The sequence below is a fragment of the Cryptomeria japonica genome, chromosome 4 (assembly GCF_030272615.1).
Source record: "Cryptomeria japonica chromosome 4, Sugi_1.0, whole genome shotgun sequence".
NCBI classification, from domain to species: domain Eukaryota; kingdom Viridiplantae; phylum Streptophyta; class Pinopsida; order Cupressales; family Cupressaceae; genus Cryptomeria; species Cryptomeria japonica.
In genome coordinates this window covers 673,301,366-673,321,183 of record NC_081408.1, presented here as the reverse complement: position 1 = coordinate 673,321,183, position 19,818 = coordinate 673,301,366, and the positions used below count along the sequence as shown (strand labels likewise).

Below are 19,818 nucleotides of genomic sequence, written 5' to 3'. Positions count from 1 at the left end.
ATCTGAGATCAAAACAAGACACGGAGCAAAAATTCACAAGTGAGAAAATGCCTTTTTCAGCTGAAAGATGTTGAAGGTGGATGAATAAAAGCCTGAATGACAGTATATCTGGAAATAGTTGAGGTATAAATTTGCATAAGGAATTTGAAATAGCTGATTTTCATCTACGCAAGATTAATTTGGCCTTCTTGATGGATTGATTAATTCCATTCTAGTTCTTCCACCATTAAATGGCCCTGAACTGCTTCCTTTATCACCTTCCTTTTTTTCAAAAAATGCAATTTGTTCAAGGGTGTGGAGATCAGTTATGAGAACACTGTTTAGTCATTATTAGAGAGATCACGTTTTGGGAAGAGAGAAATAATCCATTTACAATATCAGAGCTTCCAACTGCATGCAATGTTTCAGACTTGCAATATGTGACAAGTTTACTGGGACAGTTACCATAGGAAAAATCTTTGATATCTGCCTGTCTTCCCATTTTCGCCCATTTGCTCTTTTCGCCACAAGACCATGATGCTATTTGCTTCTTTCCTTTTAGTCAGAATGCAATCTCAAATTTGATACGTACTACTTAGAATACTAAGGTAAGGCTTGTTGGTAGTTGGTACCCATATTTGTAGGCCTCAAAATTGCAAAAATAAGGCTAAAAATGTGTTCCCTCTGTTGCCTTGACGCTGTTTGTCGATCATAAATATCTGATTTGAGAAACAATGACTGGACATTCCTTTGTCAAGAGTTGCCTAAGCGTGCCCTCTTGCATTTTCCATGTCTCCCTTGTGTGGTGAAGTTGCCAAAATTACTAGAGGTTTCTAAATCCAAGTGCTTGGAAACTTTTTAGTGTTCATTGGTTTTTGGGAGTGGTTTCAAAACCACTGTTAGCACTCGATGCTTAGTTCTGACCTAGAGTGAAATCCCCAACATTGCCTTTGCAATGTTTGTTGGCGCTTACCTTTCATGTCCCCTTATTAATTAATTTATTTTGGAGGAGACATTACCCCACTCCAGATATTTTCCTTCTTATAAAGTATGGAGATTGGAAAATAATCATATTTAAAATTTGATTATTTGGACCCGAATCATTTATTATACCTTTTTTTGATAAAAGGGGTCAAATAATTATTTTTATATAAATATTTTGAAATATTTTCCCAAGGAAGGGCATGAGATTTCTTATGAGGTTTATAACCTTCTGTTTGAGGTGGCAATTTATTATTAGTAAATCCTTTGGTAGTTTTTACAACAGCTTGCATTTGGGGAGTAATTGTTTAAATTTGGTAAAGATTCTTGCAACTGATGAAATGGTGAGCTTATTTGAAGGGAAAAAAATGAATATAATATTATTTTTAGTTTTGCACAAGAGGAGCATTTGGATTTAGTCCTCTATTTGTTTGCAAGCAAAGTCACATTTGAAGATCATTTTGCCAATTTATCTCTCAAAATTGTATTGTATGAACTTCTGTTCTGCAATCTTCTTTTGTGCATGAAATCCATAGGAAAATACTGCTTGTGGATGAAAATCCATGAGTTGTAAGGATTGGATGACGAAACCCCTTTGATTTTGGAGAGCATTCTTACTCAGGGAGTGAATTGGAGCTTCATCAGATTGATCAGTTCAGCCAGTTTTGTGTGCAAGTGTGAGTTGCTATTTTTGTTTCCAAGAGTGTTGTAGGAGTGTTTGCTGCTGTAGATGAAGTTTTTTCTATTGTTTCCAGCACCTGAGATCATTTGTTTTGTTGTAGCTTTATTTTCTTGTTGTTTGGGTGAAATTTGACAGTGTACTTTTGAAATTTGGCAGTGTACTTTTGGGTGAAATCTGCTGAAATTTCTTTTTGTTGTTGTGGGTGTTTTTGCTATCATAACAACCCATTCTCATGTAATGATTAGTTTTCTATGTTCATAAAAATTGTGGAAGTTTGGGTTGCTTTCAGTGCATTGGCAGTGTTTCAAGAATGGCTTGCTAATGAGATTGTTTGATCAACTGTTGTATCAGTTTGTTTGGAACTGTTATAGATAAACAATCCATTCGAAGGCATTTTCAGTAATGGAACATAATATTTTGGTTTGCAAGAAATCTGAATTTATTTTGTGCATTTTGGGTGTCGAGTAGTTTGCCAGTTTGATGTTGTTTTGAATAGTTTGGTGAAATCTAGTTTGAAACTACTTAGATTTGAAAATAAATATATATTTTTTAGTTGGCACATTGCATTAACCCTTGGTTTTGAACCAGGGGAAGATTGTTGATGAAGTCTTATGTAGTGCTTATCAGTGAAATTGTTTGGGTTTTGAAACCTTTAATTAGAGGAACTGATGTAGTTATCAAAGCTCTTGGAAGTGCTCACAGACTAAGGTAGGTCAAGCTCAGTGGAAGTCGACAAATTCTAGATGGTTTTGAACCTCTATTAAATTGTTGATGGATTTAGGAAAAGGTTTGAGATATGGCATAAAGGCCCAACATAAATGGCAAATGTGAAAAGTGACTGATTTTAAAGGAAGAAAGTGTGTGGAGGGGTATTAAAGTCTCTGCTTCACTGTTCCACTTGCCTCAACTGCCATGGGATATTTCTCATTAACTAGGTTAATGATAGAAGGTATTTTCTAGGCCTATTCAACAGTTTTTTGTGAATGTTTTTATCATATAATGTACTTCAATTTCAATTGTCATTAAGGTAGAGGGCACTAGAAAATCCTGAAGGAACTTTACTCCATGCTTTTGTTGGTACTCTCAGCCCTCAGGCATGTCTGGGTATGATTTTAGGTGGAATTCAAGGAGAAGAAACATCCAATGGGCATGGGTTTTTTTGCAGAGACTTATGGAATTATTGAAGATCTGATATTCTTTGGGGTTGATCAAAGTTGTGCAAAGGGCTATTTAAAGAAGAAGCTTTCACTTTGCAAAGGGATTGAAAAAAAGAGATAGAGCAAAAATATAACCAACATAAGAGAGTAAATATTCACAGGAAGCCCCAATGGTTTCAAGTTTTAGTTTTGGGTATTGTATTTTGATAGTATATTGATGTAACAAATTCCTTGTAACCTTTGAAGAATGAACATAAAGTGCAGATTCAACTGTGATTTAGTGTCTCCAGGCACAGCATGCTCATTTCTAGATGTATTTGTGATTAGTTAATCAGCTAGAAGATTGTCAAATCTTCACAATTCTTTTGTGAAGTATCTTTTTTAAAATAATAGAGGAAATGTTCATGTTATTCAGTGATTACTAAGTATTACTCATTTATCAGTTTGCAATTCTAGATGTCTTTCTAAATATATGTGTAGAACCTAGTTTACTTGTATGTTCTTAATGGTAAAGTCTTCTATGGGACTTTTGTTAAGATCTCAACTCTAGTTCCCACGGTTGCATCATTTAATTAAGTTCAATAACTTTGTGCTGAATTGGACACAAGCACCAGTTTGTTGTTTGTTCCATATTCCATCACCTCAACATTCCAAAACAAATAAAGCATTTCATTTATTTTCAGTTTGTGTTCTTTGAAGTATTTCCCAACTGGTATTCTAGTGCATTACAGAAATAGGGGTTGTAATATCCATATCTACAGACACTTCCCATGGCACGTTTTCCTTTGTTTAGGAAAAGGTGCTTGACCTAGCAAAATCAAACCAAGACCTAAGTACATTGTAACAACCAGTTAAGGGTACACTGTGCAGTTGGTATGGTTAGTGGTAGGGAAGTTTTTTGTATTCTGTATTTTACATTCAACTACAGCATCTTAGGGTAAACCCTCCTTGGCCGAACAGAACCAGAAGTGAATGATGTCATGCCTCTGTCAAGTTAAGGAGATTGTAGCTTTAAATCCAGATTACAGCCTTTAAAATTCATAAGATGGGCGGATGGAATAAGAAGGCAGTGATTCTATTAAAAGAGGTCGATTAAGATCATCATTGGGCAGCGATTCATAAGAATAAACAATTAAAAAATTAAAATTAAATCATGAAAGTTTGTGACTCCCTCAAGAACAAGATATAAAGGGGAGATCATTTCTTTGGTGAAGACATCAATTCATTCAAGCATAAAATCATTCAATGCATCATTCAAGCATTTGCTCATCAATCCATCAAGCAATATTAATCAGCAAAGAGAAATCAAGAAATCAGCAATATTCTATCAAATACATCAAGCAATCCGTTTTGAATTTGAGGAAGTGTCTTGCAAATTGGGAGGACAAAAACCCTTCCAAGTTCATCAGAGGATAAGGACAAAAATCCTTATTGGTCTTATCAAGTTTGGATGAAAACCCAAATCTTGATCAAGGAGGATGGAAACCCAACAAGGTAGACTAAGAGTGTTTAAGGATAAAAACCCCTTGAATACTCTTAGCAGATATTGCCACTGTTGAGTTAGTGACAAAAACCTCTAGTTCAGCAGATTTGTAATTATTTCCAAAGAATTTGTGATATAATTGATTTTGAGAATGATGCTATGATTTATTGATCTAAGTATTATTATAAATTCAGAATTCTTAATCTTTGACAAAGCTATTATCATTTTGAGTAAATATTATTGTTTTAAGGCAAAAATCGGCAATATCCCAAAACAGACATTACAAAAGAGGTCTTACCGCCTCAACAATTGGTCCAAAACTGTCCTTGCTCTGAATTTTGACATCCTTAGCAAGACTCAAGAAAGAGTCTTACCTTAAGAGATTTGGGACTCACAGTTTTGGTCACCAACAAGGCTCATATTCTAGTCAAACACACAGATATACAGGTTAAAGGGATGTGATTGCAGCCATGAATAATAATTTCTTACCTGATTTCAAAGTAGACCTAAATTTACAAGAGACTGTCTTTCAAAGATGATAGTTGTAATTCCTTTATGAGAAAACCTCTTACTCCAATGATGCACAACAAATCTTGGATGATATGGATGCAGTGGCAGCTAAATATCTTAGGCAAGAATGGCAGAAAGAAACTTCTTCAGGTCATTAATTACATTAGAATGCTGTTAATATATCATATCATATATCATCACACAGATTATAAACAAAGAATTAAATCATTTAAATATAATATATATTAATGTCCATGGATGACCAGAAGAGGTCAATGAGAGTCAAACATACTATCAGTATTAGAAGCACTGGAGCAAACAATAGCTCCCAAGAGAGGCTAGAAGCCAAAACTAAATTCACAGAAACTATAACAACATTTTCATATCATTCTGCCTCTCATAAGAGATGAGCAACTAATGGAAACATTAATATCATCCTAGAAGCAGATATATATCTAGAAGATACTCACTGCAACTTGCAAGGAGCAGGTCTTAAATAATATTAATAACTATGTTTGCAAGGAGCATTCCCCCAACTTTCTCATTATGAAATTGACTAAAGCAGATTAATTGTTTAAGCGCAACTGCCAGTAATCAAATATGATTTAATAAGTGTGTAATGGCAGTACATAGAACATATATCACTAGGTCATTAGTAATAAATCTTTGTACTAATCTTGACAAGGATATGCATGATAATAGAATCCTTTTGAGGAGAAGCTATTGAGGTTGTCTTGGATGCAAAGCAAATTGCTCACGGTCCATTCATAGGTTGATGGACGAGCTATTCATGGGATCCATTCCTTGCTTTTCCAGTCCATTTGCAACTCCACCATTCTGATATACTACCGTCGCCAACCTTGCTGACCCGACCGTTCCTCATCAATAATAAGAATACGAAATGTATCTTTAAGTGTTGGTTTGTTGAGCTTCTTGTATTTGGGCACATTCTGCATGACTCATCCTTGTTGTAAATTGTATGCATTGGAGATGAATAGGCACTTTTATTGGGACAAACAATTCCCAAGTCCATTTCTTTGAAAGCTCTAGCTTTCTCATTTTGTGCTTATAAAAAATGTAGTTGTGCAATTATGTCATAAGAAGCTTTCGTAAGTAACTTCTCCATCCCATGTTAGTTGATAATTTGACTTGGTGATTGTGTCCCATTTGAGTTGATAATTTGACTTGGTGGTGATTGAGATCCATGAATAGGTCTTGAAAATTGAGACACTGTTCCCAATTGCTTTAAGTGATTGCACACTTTGAGTTGCATCTGCCTCGCCCTCTCGCCCCCAATTGGGACATTGAACATTTATGAATCTAGCTGATTATCACCCATTGAGAGTTTTATATGATGGCATTTATCATTACAAAGAGTTGTTTACCAACGACTATCATGACTTTGAACATTAGAGATTGGAATATCAAAACAACTGAGCTCATTAGGCTATCTTCTACCAATAAAGTTGTGCAAGTGTGCAAATATCAGCCAACATTATCACCTTTTACTTTTTTATATAATCAATCACTTTGAGTGTTTGTGGTGTGCTCATGCCATTTCATGCATGTAGGGAGGTAGTAGTAATTTCTTCCTTCTCTGAATTCAAGTTCCACATTTTCTAGTAGCTACTCCCTCTTCTTCAATTTTATTCTTAAAAATCACTAATCTTCCTCACTATTAGCACATTTTATGCCCTCTAGACCATTTGTTATCACAATGCCAACATTAGACCTTTTTTTTGTTTGCCTCTTGTTAAAGAAAGAACTTAGTAATTTTTTTGGGTTAAAGAAGTTGTCCCCATTTTTTATTGTCTTTAGTAATCACATTTTTGCTTTTCCATCCTATGGTTTGACCTTGTGTGGAAATTTTGTTGGTGGAGCTGTATTGCTAAATATGTGATGTTTGCGGCATAGCTTTCCAAACTATATAGGATTCTTAAAAATGAACATCATGTTTAATTTGGTCATTAAATCTGTTGATGTAAAGTTGTAGCCTTTGTTAGGGTGTCGCATTCTAAAGTCCAGATTGCCAATTTCACATGCTCAAAATTATATTCGGTTGCAAACCCTATTTGTTTTAAATTTTTCAAGTGGGTGAAATAGCTTCCCATTCTCCGTTGTTCATGGTGGACTGTTAAGTCATCGAAATTCTCTCCAACTAATCATTTGTCTTTCATCATCCATTGGTACCATTGATAAAGTTTAGATTCTAAATGTAGAAAGGCTGTCAGCATTGTTTGTTATAAAATATTATGCCATGAGTCTTATCATTAAAGTCACATCTATATCGTTAAACATACAAAAATGTCTATTATGGGTAGGGTCAACTTTGGACCTTGAAATGACTGGCCTATACCATGATTTTTCCAATTATAGTTGTACTTGCCCAAGTGGATTAGCTAGGGCTTCAATTCAGACAATATTTCTTTTCTAAACCTAACAAACCTTCATTTAAAGATATTGCAAATGGGGCAAACAAATTATCGTTGCTAAAAAGTAAAATGTACCATTGTTTCACATCTTGGTGGAATATTACTGTTTACTTTAGGTGGCGGAAAGTATATAGAGTTGCTATACTTAGTATTTGTAGGAAAGTTCACTAATCCAAAAAATGACATGGCTTTGATGTGTTTTTTTTCTTTTTCAATTTTGCATTTCTTTATTAAGTAGAGGAGGACAGTATCTATTGTGAGTTTTAACCATAAAAATTTAAAACAAGAGCTATAACTCAATCCTGATGTTCCTCTTTTGACCAAACAGTGACAACTAATTTATAGAATTTATTTTGCGTTCAATTAGAAACTATAAAGGACTGACCCTAACTAATTGTTCAATAGCTTTCCAAAAATGTAAAAATGATTTAAACAATTTCAAAAATTGTAGGTTGAGGAGTAAATCAATGATTAAAATAAAATTGTAATAACCTGCACGAAAATGATCACAAAAAGCTAATTTTTCACTTGAAGCTTCCTTGATTATATACCTCAAAAGAAAAAATCAGGCCCAAAATTGTAATGTTTTCTAAGTTATGGCCAAAACAAATTCTTGTCCTAAATTGTAGCTTTGATACCACCTGTTAAGGTGTTTCTTGCAAATGAATGCAAAAATCAATAAACTATTAGACCACATTGAGGGGGGAGGCCTCCAATAATCAGAAAATAATAATATGAATTTAATATTCAAAGTTCTAATGGTTTGGGAGATCCTTACTCTTCTTTATTTATAAGTAAAACTATGTAGGAACAGAAGCCTTCATCTTAATTAAGAAGCTAGCCTAAGGAAATAATTAGAAATTTAGAACTAATAAATGGAAATATGAAGACTAAGCATACCATAAGTGCCTATCCTTATTATACCTAAAAATATAGAATATTAAGGTCACGACATAGTGGGCTGATCCATTTGAGTAGTCTTTGAATCTTTCAACAGCTTGAGTCTTATGGTCACACCTAAAATATTAAACAGGTTTGATGGTTGTTTTCTTTATGCATAATTAGTATTCATCTGAAATCTTGGATATTGAGCTAAGGTATTAATAATTGGAGGCAAAATATTTCTTAGAATAACTTTTTTGCAGCCTTTTTCATTTGCTCAAAAATATTAAACAGGTTTGATGGTTGTATTCTTTGTGTATAGTTAGCATTCATCTGAAATCTTGGCTATTCAGCTAAGGTTAATAATTGGAGGCGAAATCTTTCTTGGACTAACTTTTGGCTTTTTTGAAAAAGTAGGAATATTCTGATTTGCAACCACAGGAACATTTTGCTGAGTAGTAGCTGGAACATTTTGAACATATGGGATGTTCTGATTTATTTGATTTTGTCCTTCCATGGCATTATTCTTTGACCTTGCTAGATAATCTTACTATACAATGTTGTTGAAAGCACACGCTCGATCTACATCCAAGGATATTAAGGTCTGATCTAGTGTAACTTGCTGCTCTAGTTCTAGTGATACTGAAGATGATATTGACTGTCTTGACATGATTTGTCCTCATTCAATCTGGATCAGGCATCTGGGAAACATTTGGAGATCCTGATGATTATCCAATCCTGGATAATGTCCTTTTGGATAATCTACCACCACAGATGTTCCTGAGTCTACTCTTCTAGACTCTTGAATACCTTTATTCGTTTTCCTGGGTTTGTGATTAACTCATAGGCATTAGGTTTTGGGTGCATCTATTTTGTATGACAAATTTAAACACAAACAGTTACAAAATAAAAAAAATAAAAATTGTGGTATAAAAAATTCTTGTAATCTTCATCAAGCCTCTTGTGCATACTTTAAACTGTGGGAGAAAAATATTTTCATTGGAAAAATAAAGGATATTCTTTTTTAAACATATAAAACATAGTTGAACTTGGTCACCACAGTGTGTCTCGTCTAAGATTACAGATTAGAAACATGTGCTCTTGGCAGTTTGCTGTCAAGTTATAGTAGAAAATGCTATCTTAAATTTCATGAAAGAGGCAGAATTAGAATGGCTGCTTAATCCTAGCTCTATTTGTTTGTTGTCTTCATTTTTATTTCCTTTTTAGATGATTGCTAAGAGTAGCAACCGATGCTAGGTATTCTGTTTTAGAATGAATTTTTTTAGGCATTGTATTGCAGATAGAACTATTGTACAACATTTTATTCATTTTATTTTTTTCATGTACAAGAAGCTTGTTGCAGTTTTATAGCCTGATTATGAGTTCTTTCTTGATGCAGGAAAGAGATTTTCACACCTATGTATTTCTTCTTAGCCCGGAAACCCTTAAGTGAGAACTAGTGTTGAAAACCACCACCATGGTTTCTTTCTACAGAAGATCTTCACATTTACTTGAGCATATTTCTCTTTCTAAATACTTTGTAAAGTTATTTGTTTGGAGAGCAATGAGCATACAATCATAAACATCACACTATAAGCATTTTTATTAAGAAATTTGAAGGCAATTAGAGAAAGAAGATTGAAACTATGTTGTGAATCACATTTCTCAAGGTCGCGATGGACCTTGCCATCATTGTCTCTACCTCAAAATAGTAGCAAGAGAAACAATCTTCACTGATATATGAATGCATGCGTTTTTTTGGCTGAATGATAATTTAACTTTCTAAAATCAGTTTCCTTGAGTAGCATTGGAATAAAGTATTTATTTGCACAAAAAGTATTCTTTGTCAAAGGCTAGAGGACTTTTCTCCGCAAGTCTGTCCGTGTAAAATTTGAAAGTTCCTCTTCATTGCTAGATTAACAGATTTGCTACATAAGCTGCATTTTCTAAAAACTTCTTATCATTTTCTGTTCTCGTTCATCATGAGATTTTAATAAGGTTTTAATAAGTCATTTTTGTTTTAGATAAATATCAAAAACATCTTCCCCACTAAACAAAGACTGTGATTTTCATTACTTGAACTGCTTGAACTTTTATCACATTTGCTAAAATCAACTTATGAAATCTTAATTTTGCAATTCGAAATAGAAAAATGTTCAAAAAGCATGTCTTATTCATAAAAAATGCATGGAGACTGAAAACTTAAATGTAATTACTAATGGTGTGACTAATGATCATGCTAGCTGGTGTTATAATTAGCGATATATTAGCATGTAAATGTCATAATTAGCATAGATTTTTTGTTTTTTAGTATGATGATAGTAGCATATAAAACTAGCCATATGGCATAAACTTGTGCTTCAGAAAAATCTTGCATAGAACAAGCCATATACTGTATCCACACAGCTTCAAACTTGTAGAGTGTTCGATCAAGAAATAAATGTGCTTTTCAAAACCATTATTGAAGGGTATTCCTGTTTTGTTGATCTTTGACTATAATTGTTTGAATATTTATAGTAACATTTATTTTAGAGGTGTTAGTTCTCATAGAAAGCTTTGAATCTTATCTGTTTAAACGTATACCACTTTTTCATACCAATAAAAGCATTTATGATAGCCATATGAATGCCTGGGTACTTTATGGTTTCTGTTTGTGTCATGTCTTTTGATTCAATCCAGTAACTTAAAATTCTTTCAGTTTAGGGCTATGTACCCAGATATTAACTTTAGAGTATTTATGTTTCTCACGAATGAGTATTTTGTGTATGCACATACTAACAATACAACTTAAATATTTTTCATTTTTGGATTTGTTTTGCGTACTATTGCTGATCTGTAATATTTGTGGCATTTCTACTTCGAGAAAATGGTAGATCTTAATTCACCTACGCTTATAGGAGTTTAATTAACTTAAAATGGCAGTGCTTAGAGTACAAATTAATGCTAAAATGAATTCTCTCATGTCGTCAAAATGGGATGTAGATTAGTTGCACATAATAGAAAATGGAAAGAAAATAAAACAGCTATATAAAAACACACACAAGACTTTCAACCTGGAAACCTTGGTATAGGAAAAACTAGTTGGAAGTGCCCAACTTCAACTTTTTATCTCCCTCAAGCAAAGCATATTACAAAATTCTCATGCTATAAACTCTATACTATTCCTACAACCAACCAGAAATGTTCAATCTTCACTCAAACTTGTGTCATAATTGGGTTTACAACCTTAAAATATATGAACATGAGTGTGCTTTCAACGCATTGAAGTGCTCCTAAGTATTGTTAAATATGAAAAGTTATTCTTTATGCCATGACTTGTACATTTGAAAAAAAAAAGATTGTGACAAATATTAGATCAAATAATGGCACATGTGAAACTACCATGATAGATGCACAACTACAAACTTCTTTAGTTTGGTAGTAGACTTTGTTTTATGTTTTATATCCTAATTGAGACCCTTGATTAATGATCTTATTTTGATCATACCTTGGATTGAAATGGAATAGACTTAGTTTTATGTTTTATATTCTAATTGAAACCCTTGATTAATGATCTTATTGAAGACACGGGTTCGTTATTCATACCTTGGATTGAAATAGACAAAGTCATCACAATTGCGAGGCAATACAATTGTGACAATCAAGACACACTAGACCTTGTGTCATGAAAGAAATCAATGCGACGTGTGAGAATGATACTTGAGATATGATGACAATAAAATTGCCATGACAAATATGACATTTATTCTCCTATGTTTTGTAGTATTTCCATATACAAAAGTATTTTATGGGTTGATTGAAGTCCTTGGTATTGTTACCTAGATCTTTATGGATTGCTCCCTCTACCTCTTGGAAGTTAGTATATGTCTAATGTTTGCAAGTTCACCAAGGTTCAAGACATTCGTGAAATCATGTATTAAGCTTTCACTTTACCTTCTTACTCTATTGAAGTGTAGGTAATGAAAGAGTGAACTTATGTGCCTAATATATAGTATGTTGTTCCAATCTCTTGCCTTCCCAATGTGATCAATTACTATAGTCTTTTCTTCTAATGCTGTTGATTTACAATTGTCTCCTGATGTGTTTTCTTGTTTGCTTTATGCTTGCATCTCCCTCCATTGAATAGAGCAAGTTGTCTCAACTATAGATGTTAGAGATTAGAGATATGTTTTGCAACTAACTATAGTGGTTACCATGTCCAATTTACATTAATTTTCCCACTACAACTTATTGCAATAGTGTAACATATGTGTGCAATACTTGTCATATCTTTAAGTTACACAACTTTACATTGAATCTCTTTGGTGAAAAATATTACAAACACAATACAATGAAATGTATAGAAATGCCTTCAATAAAGGTGGTGTGTGTAGAATACAACTATAACATCAATCATTTTAAAAGTGCTTACTCAAGTTTTGGGGACATCTCTATTGTTGGTTTCTCTTGTAAATCAATCAAGTCCTTTAACTCTAGAAGTAGGCATACCTTAGACAATCTTGTGCACCTACATATATGAGAGGATTTATTTCAAATAGTTTTTGTCCAACACAATTTGTTTCATAATAGTGACAACCCAAAATACATGTACTTAAAATTATTTTACTAACCCTCACCTTGTCTTGAGTACATGTCCAACAAATGTAACACAATTTGTTTCAAACAATGTAATATTTAAACACACATTGTGAGCATTTTGTTTAGGTAAATTACAATTTCATAATTGTGACACCTAAAAGATGCAAACAATTTTGCTAACTTTGAGCTTGCCCCAATGTAATTTATATGTGGGGGTTATAATAGAAAGACACAACATGATCAAGATCTCTTACAAGAGACTATAAAAAGCTCAAATTGACAAGAAAAAGCTATAACATGATCAATCTATATTCATATTAAATTCAATATTTTATGTGTTACAGATTTTGGAGGATTGTTTTGTTCATTGATATATTGACTTTGAATGTGCAATCCATCATTTACATGTGTTGTAGCCCCATTTTTTATACGTGTTCTTTTTAGGGTTGCATGCATGTTTAAGGTCATGGCACTTGTCATAGTTTCATATTGTTGTATGTCCCACCCTTGTCTTTATATACAAGGGTCCTTTATGCACATTTCATTATATTTCACTAGATAGTATTTAACTAGTATTAGCAATATATAATTTTTATTGCTTTGGTGTTATAGATGATTCTTTCTCATAAGTATTTTTGACAACCTAAAATGGTAACAAAGCTTTGAATATGGAAGTGTCCTCCATTTTTTTGGACATCTCAACAAAAAACTTTATGTGGTGTAGCCTAATTCAAATTTGTTCTCATTGTTGAGTCCAAAAGGTCCAAATATATATGGATCAATTGTACAATTGATGAATTCCAAGATCAATAATTCTTTTTTCACGATGCTTCCTGCTCATGATGCTTCCGCTGCCGATAGGGTTTCTTTGGATGGTGCAACTGCTGTTGGGCCGACTGCCACTGGAATCTCGCGCGATGGAGCGACCCCTTTTGTGCCTGCAGTGGGTGGTGAAAATTGTACTGTGTTTGTTGTGGCTACTAAGGGGAGTAAAGCCGAGTATGGTTCACATAATTTCTTGGAGGCTTGCAAGGGAGGGGAAAATACAACTGTTTGTTTTTTCGACCCTTCTATTGTCGCCCCTGGTCATAAGGTGCAAAGACGGTCTAGGGAGAGGTTTGTCGTGGTCTCGTGCTCCATGTCGATTAAGTTTCTGAGGAGTCTGAGAGAGAGAGATTTGAATGATTCTATCCCGTCTTTTCGTGGAGTGATCTGTAGGTTCAAGGGTTTTTGGCCCAGTCTGCCTAATCTGCATGCTTGGATTTCTTAGCAATGGGGGCCGCTCATTTTTGATAAGGTACATATTTACCCTATGGGTAAAGGATTTTTTATAGCTAAGTTTGAGAATGTAGAGGATAGAAGAACAATTTTATGTGATAATTTTTTTAGCTGGGAAGATAAATTTGTATTGATGATTAAACCGTGGCATGCTAATTTCAATCCATCTTTGGAAACGTTTAATAAGATTCCAATCTGGGTGTGGCTCCCTAATCTCCCCCTTCAGTTTTGGGTGGATCCTCTGTTTGAGGAGGTGGATGATGCGCTTGGGGATTTTTTGATGGTTGATAAGGATTCTAATGAGATCTATCATTGCACTTTTGCCCATATCTTTGTTGAGATAGATACTTCTAAAGGGTTGCCTGTTGAGATTTCGTTCAATACTTCTAAGGGTTGCTGGGTTCAACCCTTAGACTATGAGGGGATCCCCTGATGCTTCAAAACTAGTCATGCGACTTCTCATTATGGTTCTAAGAAGAAATCTTTGGCGGCGTCGTGGTGGAAAGGGGCGTCAGTTCAACACTACACTATTCATAAAATATTTGAGCTTCATTTGGTTTCTCACGATGCTGCATTGGATTCCCAACGTGATTCTCCGGTTGTGCAGGAGCTTTATGCTAGGCCTGCTAGTGCTAATGGGCTTTGTGAGCTTCAGATAGAGACTTTGTTTGAGTCCCCTATTGATTAGGGGAATGGGCCCCATGCGTCAATGTCTTGGGTGATATTGGCTCGTCTGTTGGGAGAGTCTGTCAATGTGTTGGTGGGTGTTTCTCCTGCAGGTTTTTCCTCTCAAGTGGGGGGTGGTTTTGTTGATTGGCATAGTAAGGCCGCACAAGTGGAAGAGGGTTGGGTCATTGTTCAAGGAAAGAAAGCTAAGCGTTCTTCGCCCTTTTTTGATATGACTCTTCGTTCCCACAAGAGCAAAGTTAAAGGTAATTCTTGATGGGTTGGCTTTTGGCTGGCTGTTGGTTCTTGTTTCTGGCTTTGGGAGCCTCTTGTGTTTTGGTTGTCTATTTTTCTAATGCTTCATCTTTAAGACAACTTCTCTTTTGAGTTTTGTTGATTCTAATTCTGTTAGAATCTCCTTTGTAAAGGGTTTCGAGGTTCCCTTCAAAACCTGTTTTTCCCTTAATCAAAAACTGTACAATTGATAAGGTTTTCCTACAACCTTTGAAGACATATTTTTCCCCCTACCTCAATTGTATGATTGCACTATCTACACAACATCAAATTCTTCTCCATTAGATCCATGGCATAATTTGTATTGCACCATCCATAATGTACTATTATATAAAAGTATATTTTTATACAAAAATAAAGTTTTAATTTACATATTAGCCATGTTAGAAAGTTATGACATTTATTATGAAGCGCTTGATGTTTATCTTAAGCACTTAGTGCTTATGTTGATTGCTTAACGCTTAGTGATTACATAAACATTACACCCTCTACTTTTATGATGCCGCTGAATTCTACCACATCTATCTACAATACTCCACTCTACCACCACAAGAGTAGCTCAACTAACATACCACCTAGATTTGCCACCAATGCGCCACTTTTTGGGAGGCACCACCTCTATAGGCTATAAAGGGCATTTAAACCAAGGAGGTTACTTTTTTAAACAAGTGCACCATTTACTTGTAGAGGTCTTCTTTTGAATTCTTGTAGGCAACACAAATCTCTTTTTGAGCAGTATGCAATGGTCAAAGTCATTTTCCTAGATTTTGCTCCAAGTTACAATAACTTCTACTGCAAATATTTCTTACCTCCTTTTTGCAATAGGCCTAGCTTTTGTTCACATGATCAAATTCTAATAAATTTTATTGAAATTTATTAGAAAATCATAAGAAATCTATTTGTAACCTTTAATTATTTTCAGAAAACATTCTTTTTAATTATAAAGTCACCATGTTATAAATGAACAATTTAGGCTTGTTCATTATGAAAATTGCACTTAAGTTTCCAATATTATTTGTGAAGAGGGTTGCACTTCCAAAATTAATACTTTTGGTGATGTAAGACATAAATTACATGTCTTTTATCATTTTTTATCTCTTTTGCTATTTGATTACTATAATGACAAAACATGGGGTAATTGAGTTCTTCGCTTCACACAAATATAACACATGAAAACTAAAATTATATAACTAGTACAATCTAAATGATTATAGAAAATCTTGTTTGAAAAGCCTCTAGGATTCACTAAGGAGTTTCAAATATTTGAGTAAGAAATAAGCTAGATGAAGCCACAAAGTTAATTAGATTGCATGTATCAGATAATTTGTTACTTCATATTGTAGAGCATGTTATACCAAAGAAATAATGAGAATCATTTGATGATTTATTTGGCATAATAAATGAGTTTGATGCATTGCAATTAAAAGTAGATTCAACTTCACTCCCTTCAAATGATTTTCTCTCCATTAAGAACTTCCTTGTTATGTTCAAGTTGTTATTTTCATTAGTTAAAAGGTCATGGAAAATATAAAGTAGATTAAAGATGTATATTCTTGTTTTTTAAGTTGAAGGCCACATTTTAGGTGTTTTGATTTGCCTTATCCACCATGGATGTTTTAGGAATTAATTTTAATATGTCCACTTTTGGGTTTTTGTGTGAGCATTTTGTTAGGGATCATGCCAAGCTTATTTAATTGGATGCACTTTCGAGTTCTAAGAGCTAAGTTGTTGGTTGAACAATCATTCAAGGAAACAACTAGGAATAGGCATAAGTCTAAGAAAAAAATCTACTTTACATGGTGAGGCTCTCTCCAAATTGAAGAAAAAACACCGAGAAGTCCACAAATTCATCCCATTCTTCTAAGTTAGGCAAGTCTTCCTCCAAGACAAAGAAGATAATGATCCTTGTACTTTTTGGGGCAAGCTTGGTCACATGAATCCAAATGTTGTAAAGGTTAGAGGTATTGGAGGAAGGCATTAGCATTATGAGGTTTCTATCTCCAAGCATCTTGCACAAGTAAAGGATAGGATTGGAGATAGAAACCTCATAATGTTTGTACTTGATTTATGTGCTTCTTGATGTTGCAAATATGAGTTCTTATTGTCGTTGATGTCAAAATTGTTGATCCAGATGAGCTACTTAGTTATAGTCTTTGGTTGAGATGTGATTTTATATAATGCAATTACAGTGAAGTAGCAACGTGATCATGCATATGTATGGAATACATTTGTGATTGTTCCAGAAGACTTATAAAGTTGTATCTTGATGTTTCTGGAGCTTTAGTGTTGGTTTCTTGGATCCACAGTTGGTGTTTAGTCAAGTGAGATTGTTTTGGTGTCAGTGTACAAGAATACATTGCATTCCCATACCTGCTAGTACTTTGGTGATGTGGTTCTGTTATTCAATGTTTTTGGTGTTTGTTGATGCTATCTAAGGCATTGCAAGCAGTCTTTGTGGTCCGCATTGAAGATTGTGTAAAGTTGTGACAATGTGCTTTGAGAATTTTATCTTTTGAACCTAACTTATAATATTTTGGTCTGTGTGATTGCATGTGGATCAATGGTGATTATTTATGATGGAACAAAAGGTGTGTTGACTTGGTGTGAAGCCTCACATGTTTCATTTTGCAATCCGAATTTGGATTGGAGTTTTTTTTTGGCCGACTATCTTGTATTTACACATTACAATTAATTAGGTCAACCTAATTGGTGTCCTTGAGGTTGTGGTTGGTATATAAAGGGTGAAATCTTTGTGGAGAGAGATATATAAGGTGTGTGTGTGTTGTGTGAAGTATATGCGAAACAATATAGTGGTCTAGAAGTGTTACATAGCAATAATGAAGATAGTTTATGATATGTTTTGAATTGTGAACTATGATCAATATTTCAGTGGATGTAGTTCCTTACAATTCAACTCTACTGATGTATCTTAATCAAATGTATTGTATCTTGCCTTGAAGAAGTGATCTTCAATGTTTGCAAGTCCCTTTTTGTATCTTGCCCTAAGATTGTGTGCCTTAGCTTTGCAAGTCATCACAAGAGTAATGAGCTCCTTAGCCTCTCGCCTAAACATTGTAATCAGTTTATCATATAGTGAGATGGATCTCATCGTGGTTTTTCCTAGTTTGGGTTTCTACATAAATTTTTTGGTGTCCTTGTGTGGTTGTTTTTGTGGTTTTAGTTATTTACTTTCATGCATATGTTGGATGGAATGAATGTTCAATAAAGGATTTTAGCTAAATAAGTTTTAGTTTATGTTGATTCAACCCCCCTCCCAGCATTCGGTGGTGTTCAACAATTGGTATCAGAGCAAAGTTTTTGAAGTAACAACCTAATAGCTGAGCTAGATCCGAATTTCCGAACACTATGTTTGATTCTAATTTGGACTGTATGGAACAAAATGAATGGATTAACATTGATGCTATGGTAGACATGGATGGAGAATTAAGGCATGCTCTAGAAAATTTGGAGGAAAGCAAAAACAAGTGCAAGAAAGCATAAGAGAAGATCACCTATTTGAGAAAGCTACTTGATGAAAGAAGAAAGGCTATTGATGATCTTGAAACAAAGCTACATGACAAATTTTGAGAATGTATCAAACTTTAGGAAGAAGTGAATATGTTGATGAAAGAGCCAAAAGAGGCAAAAAAACAAATTGACAAAGGTTTGAAGCTTAAAGGTGACAAGGAAGTGTTTGATGTGATGCTCAGTGCTCAAAAGCATAACAAAGATAAAGGTGGACATAGATTTGAAACTGGTGAAAGTTCCAAGAGTTTTAGTAAAGGAGATAAAGGAAAGGAAGATGTCAAAGATGAATTGAAGGATTCTAACAAAGATCTACAAGGGTTCGCTCCGATCCGAAACAAGAAGATTAATTGAATCACTCCTCTTCAAACCAAGTATTCTTCATCCTTTAATGGTAATTGTTTTTTATGCAGTAAATCTGAACATAGAGCTAGTGAATGTAGAAGTCAGATCAGATCCCAGTCTATGGTAGAAATGGACATAAAGCAAATGAGTGCAAAAGTAGGATGGTATGGAATGAATATGTGAATACAAACTATGGTAGAAATGGTCAAGGGATATTGTTATATGCATGCAACAAATTTGGAGACAATGTTTTTGAGTGCAAATCTAATATAAGAAGAAATGAAAATGGTTTGCAACAAGGTTCGATTTGTGAAAAATGCTTATTTGTTACTATTACAATATTATTACTTTATTTAAGAATTATTTTCTATATATGCTTCCTACAATAACAAGACACACATTAACTCAAGTTGTTGCCATTTATTATAATGATATGAATTAGTTTGAGGATTTAATAGAAGAAAAAAATTAATTAGTTTTAAAAAAGATATTCTCATAGACTAAAAAACTTTAATAGTATATAAATTCTGGAAAAGTTCAAAATTTACACAAATACATGTCTAAATAACTGAATGCAGTAACAGAAGATCATGCTTATGCAATTAAAAATAATGCAATACATATTCAAGGTCAATTACAAACTGCTAAATCATTGAGTTTAATGAAACAAAGAATCCCAGTGGGAAAGATAATGAGGACTTTCTTTTATTAGTATTGATTGTTATTCATTTTGGATCAGGCAATGTCAAAAACCAATGGTCATATTTCAAAGCATCAATTAAGGCATTGCCATCATTGGATGTGACATCACGACTATCCATATATTAGAAGTTAGAACAAGGGATACATATTGCTTCAAGTTTGGCAGCTACCTAGAACCATTCATTCAAATTAGCAGAGAACCAGAAAATCCCTCAAAACAAGTTAAAGCACTAGAATACAAGCTGCTAATGCATCCTCACAAATCGACAACACATAACATAATCATAAGATATGGGTTTCCAGTACCATACAAGTTGAGTTGTA

The 19,818-nt window shown here is 33.9% G+C and overlaps 1 protein-coding gene across 1 annotated transcript in view; it reads left to right on the top strand.

Annotated features, from left to right (window-relative positions):
- Positions 1 to 9,879, top strand: part of LOC131046850 (cycloartenol-C-24-methyltransferase) — a 34,490-nt gene extending 24,611 nt beyond the window's left edge. Inside the window, exon 14 of the mRNA XM_057980638.2 lies at positions 9,506 to 9,879. Within this exon, the coding sequence (XP_057836621.1) occupies positions 9,506 to 9,566 (61 nt within the window). The 3' untranslated portion in view covers positions 9,567 to 9,879. The remainder of the gene's footprint in view (positions 1 to 9,505) is intronic.
- Positions 9,880 to 19,818: the final 9,939 nt, after the last annotated feature.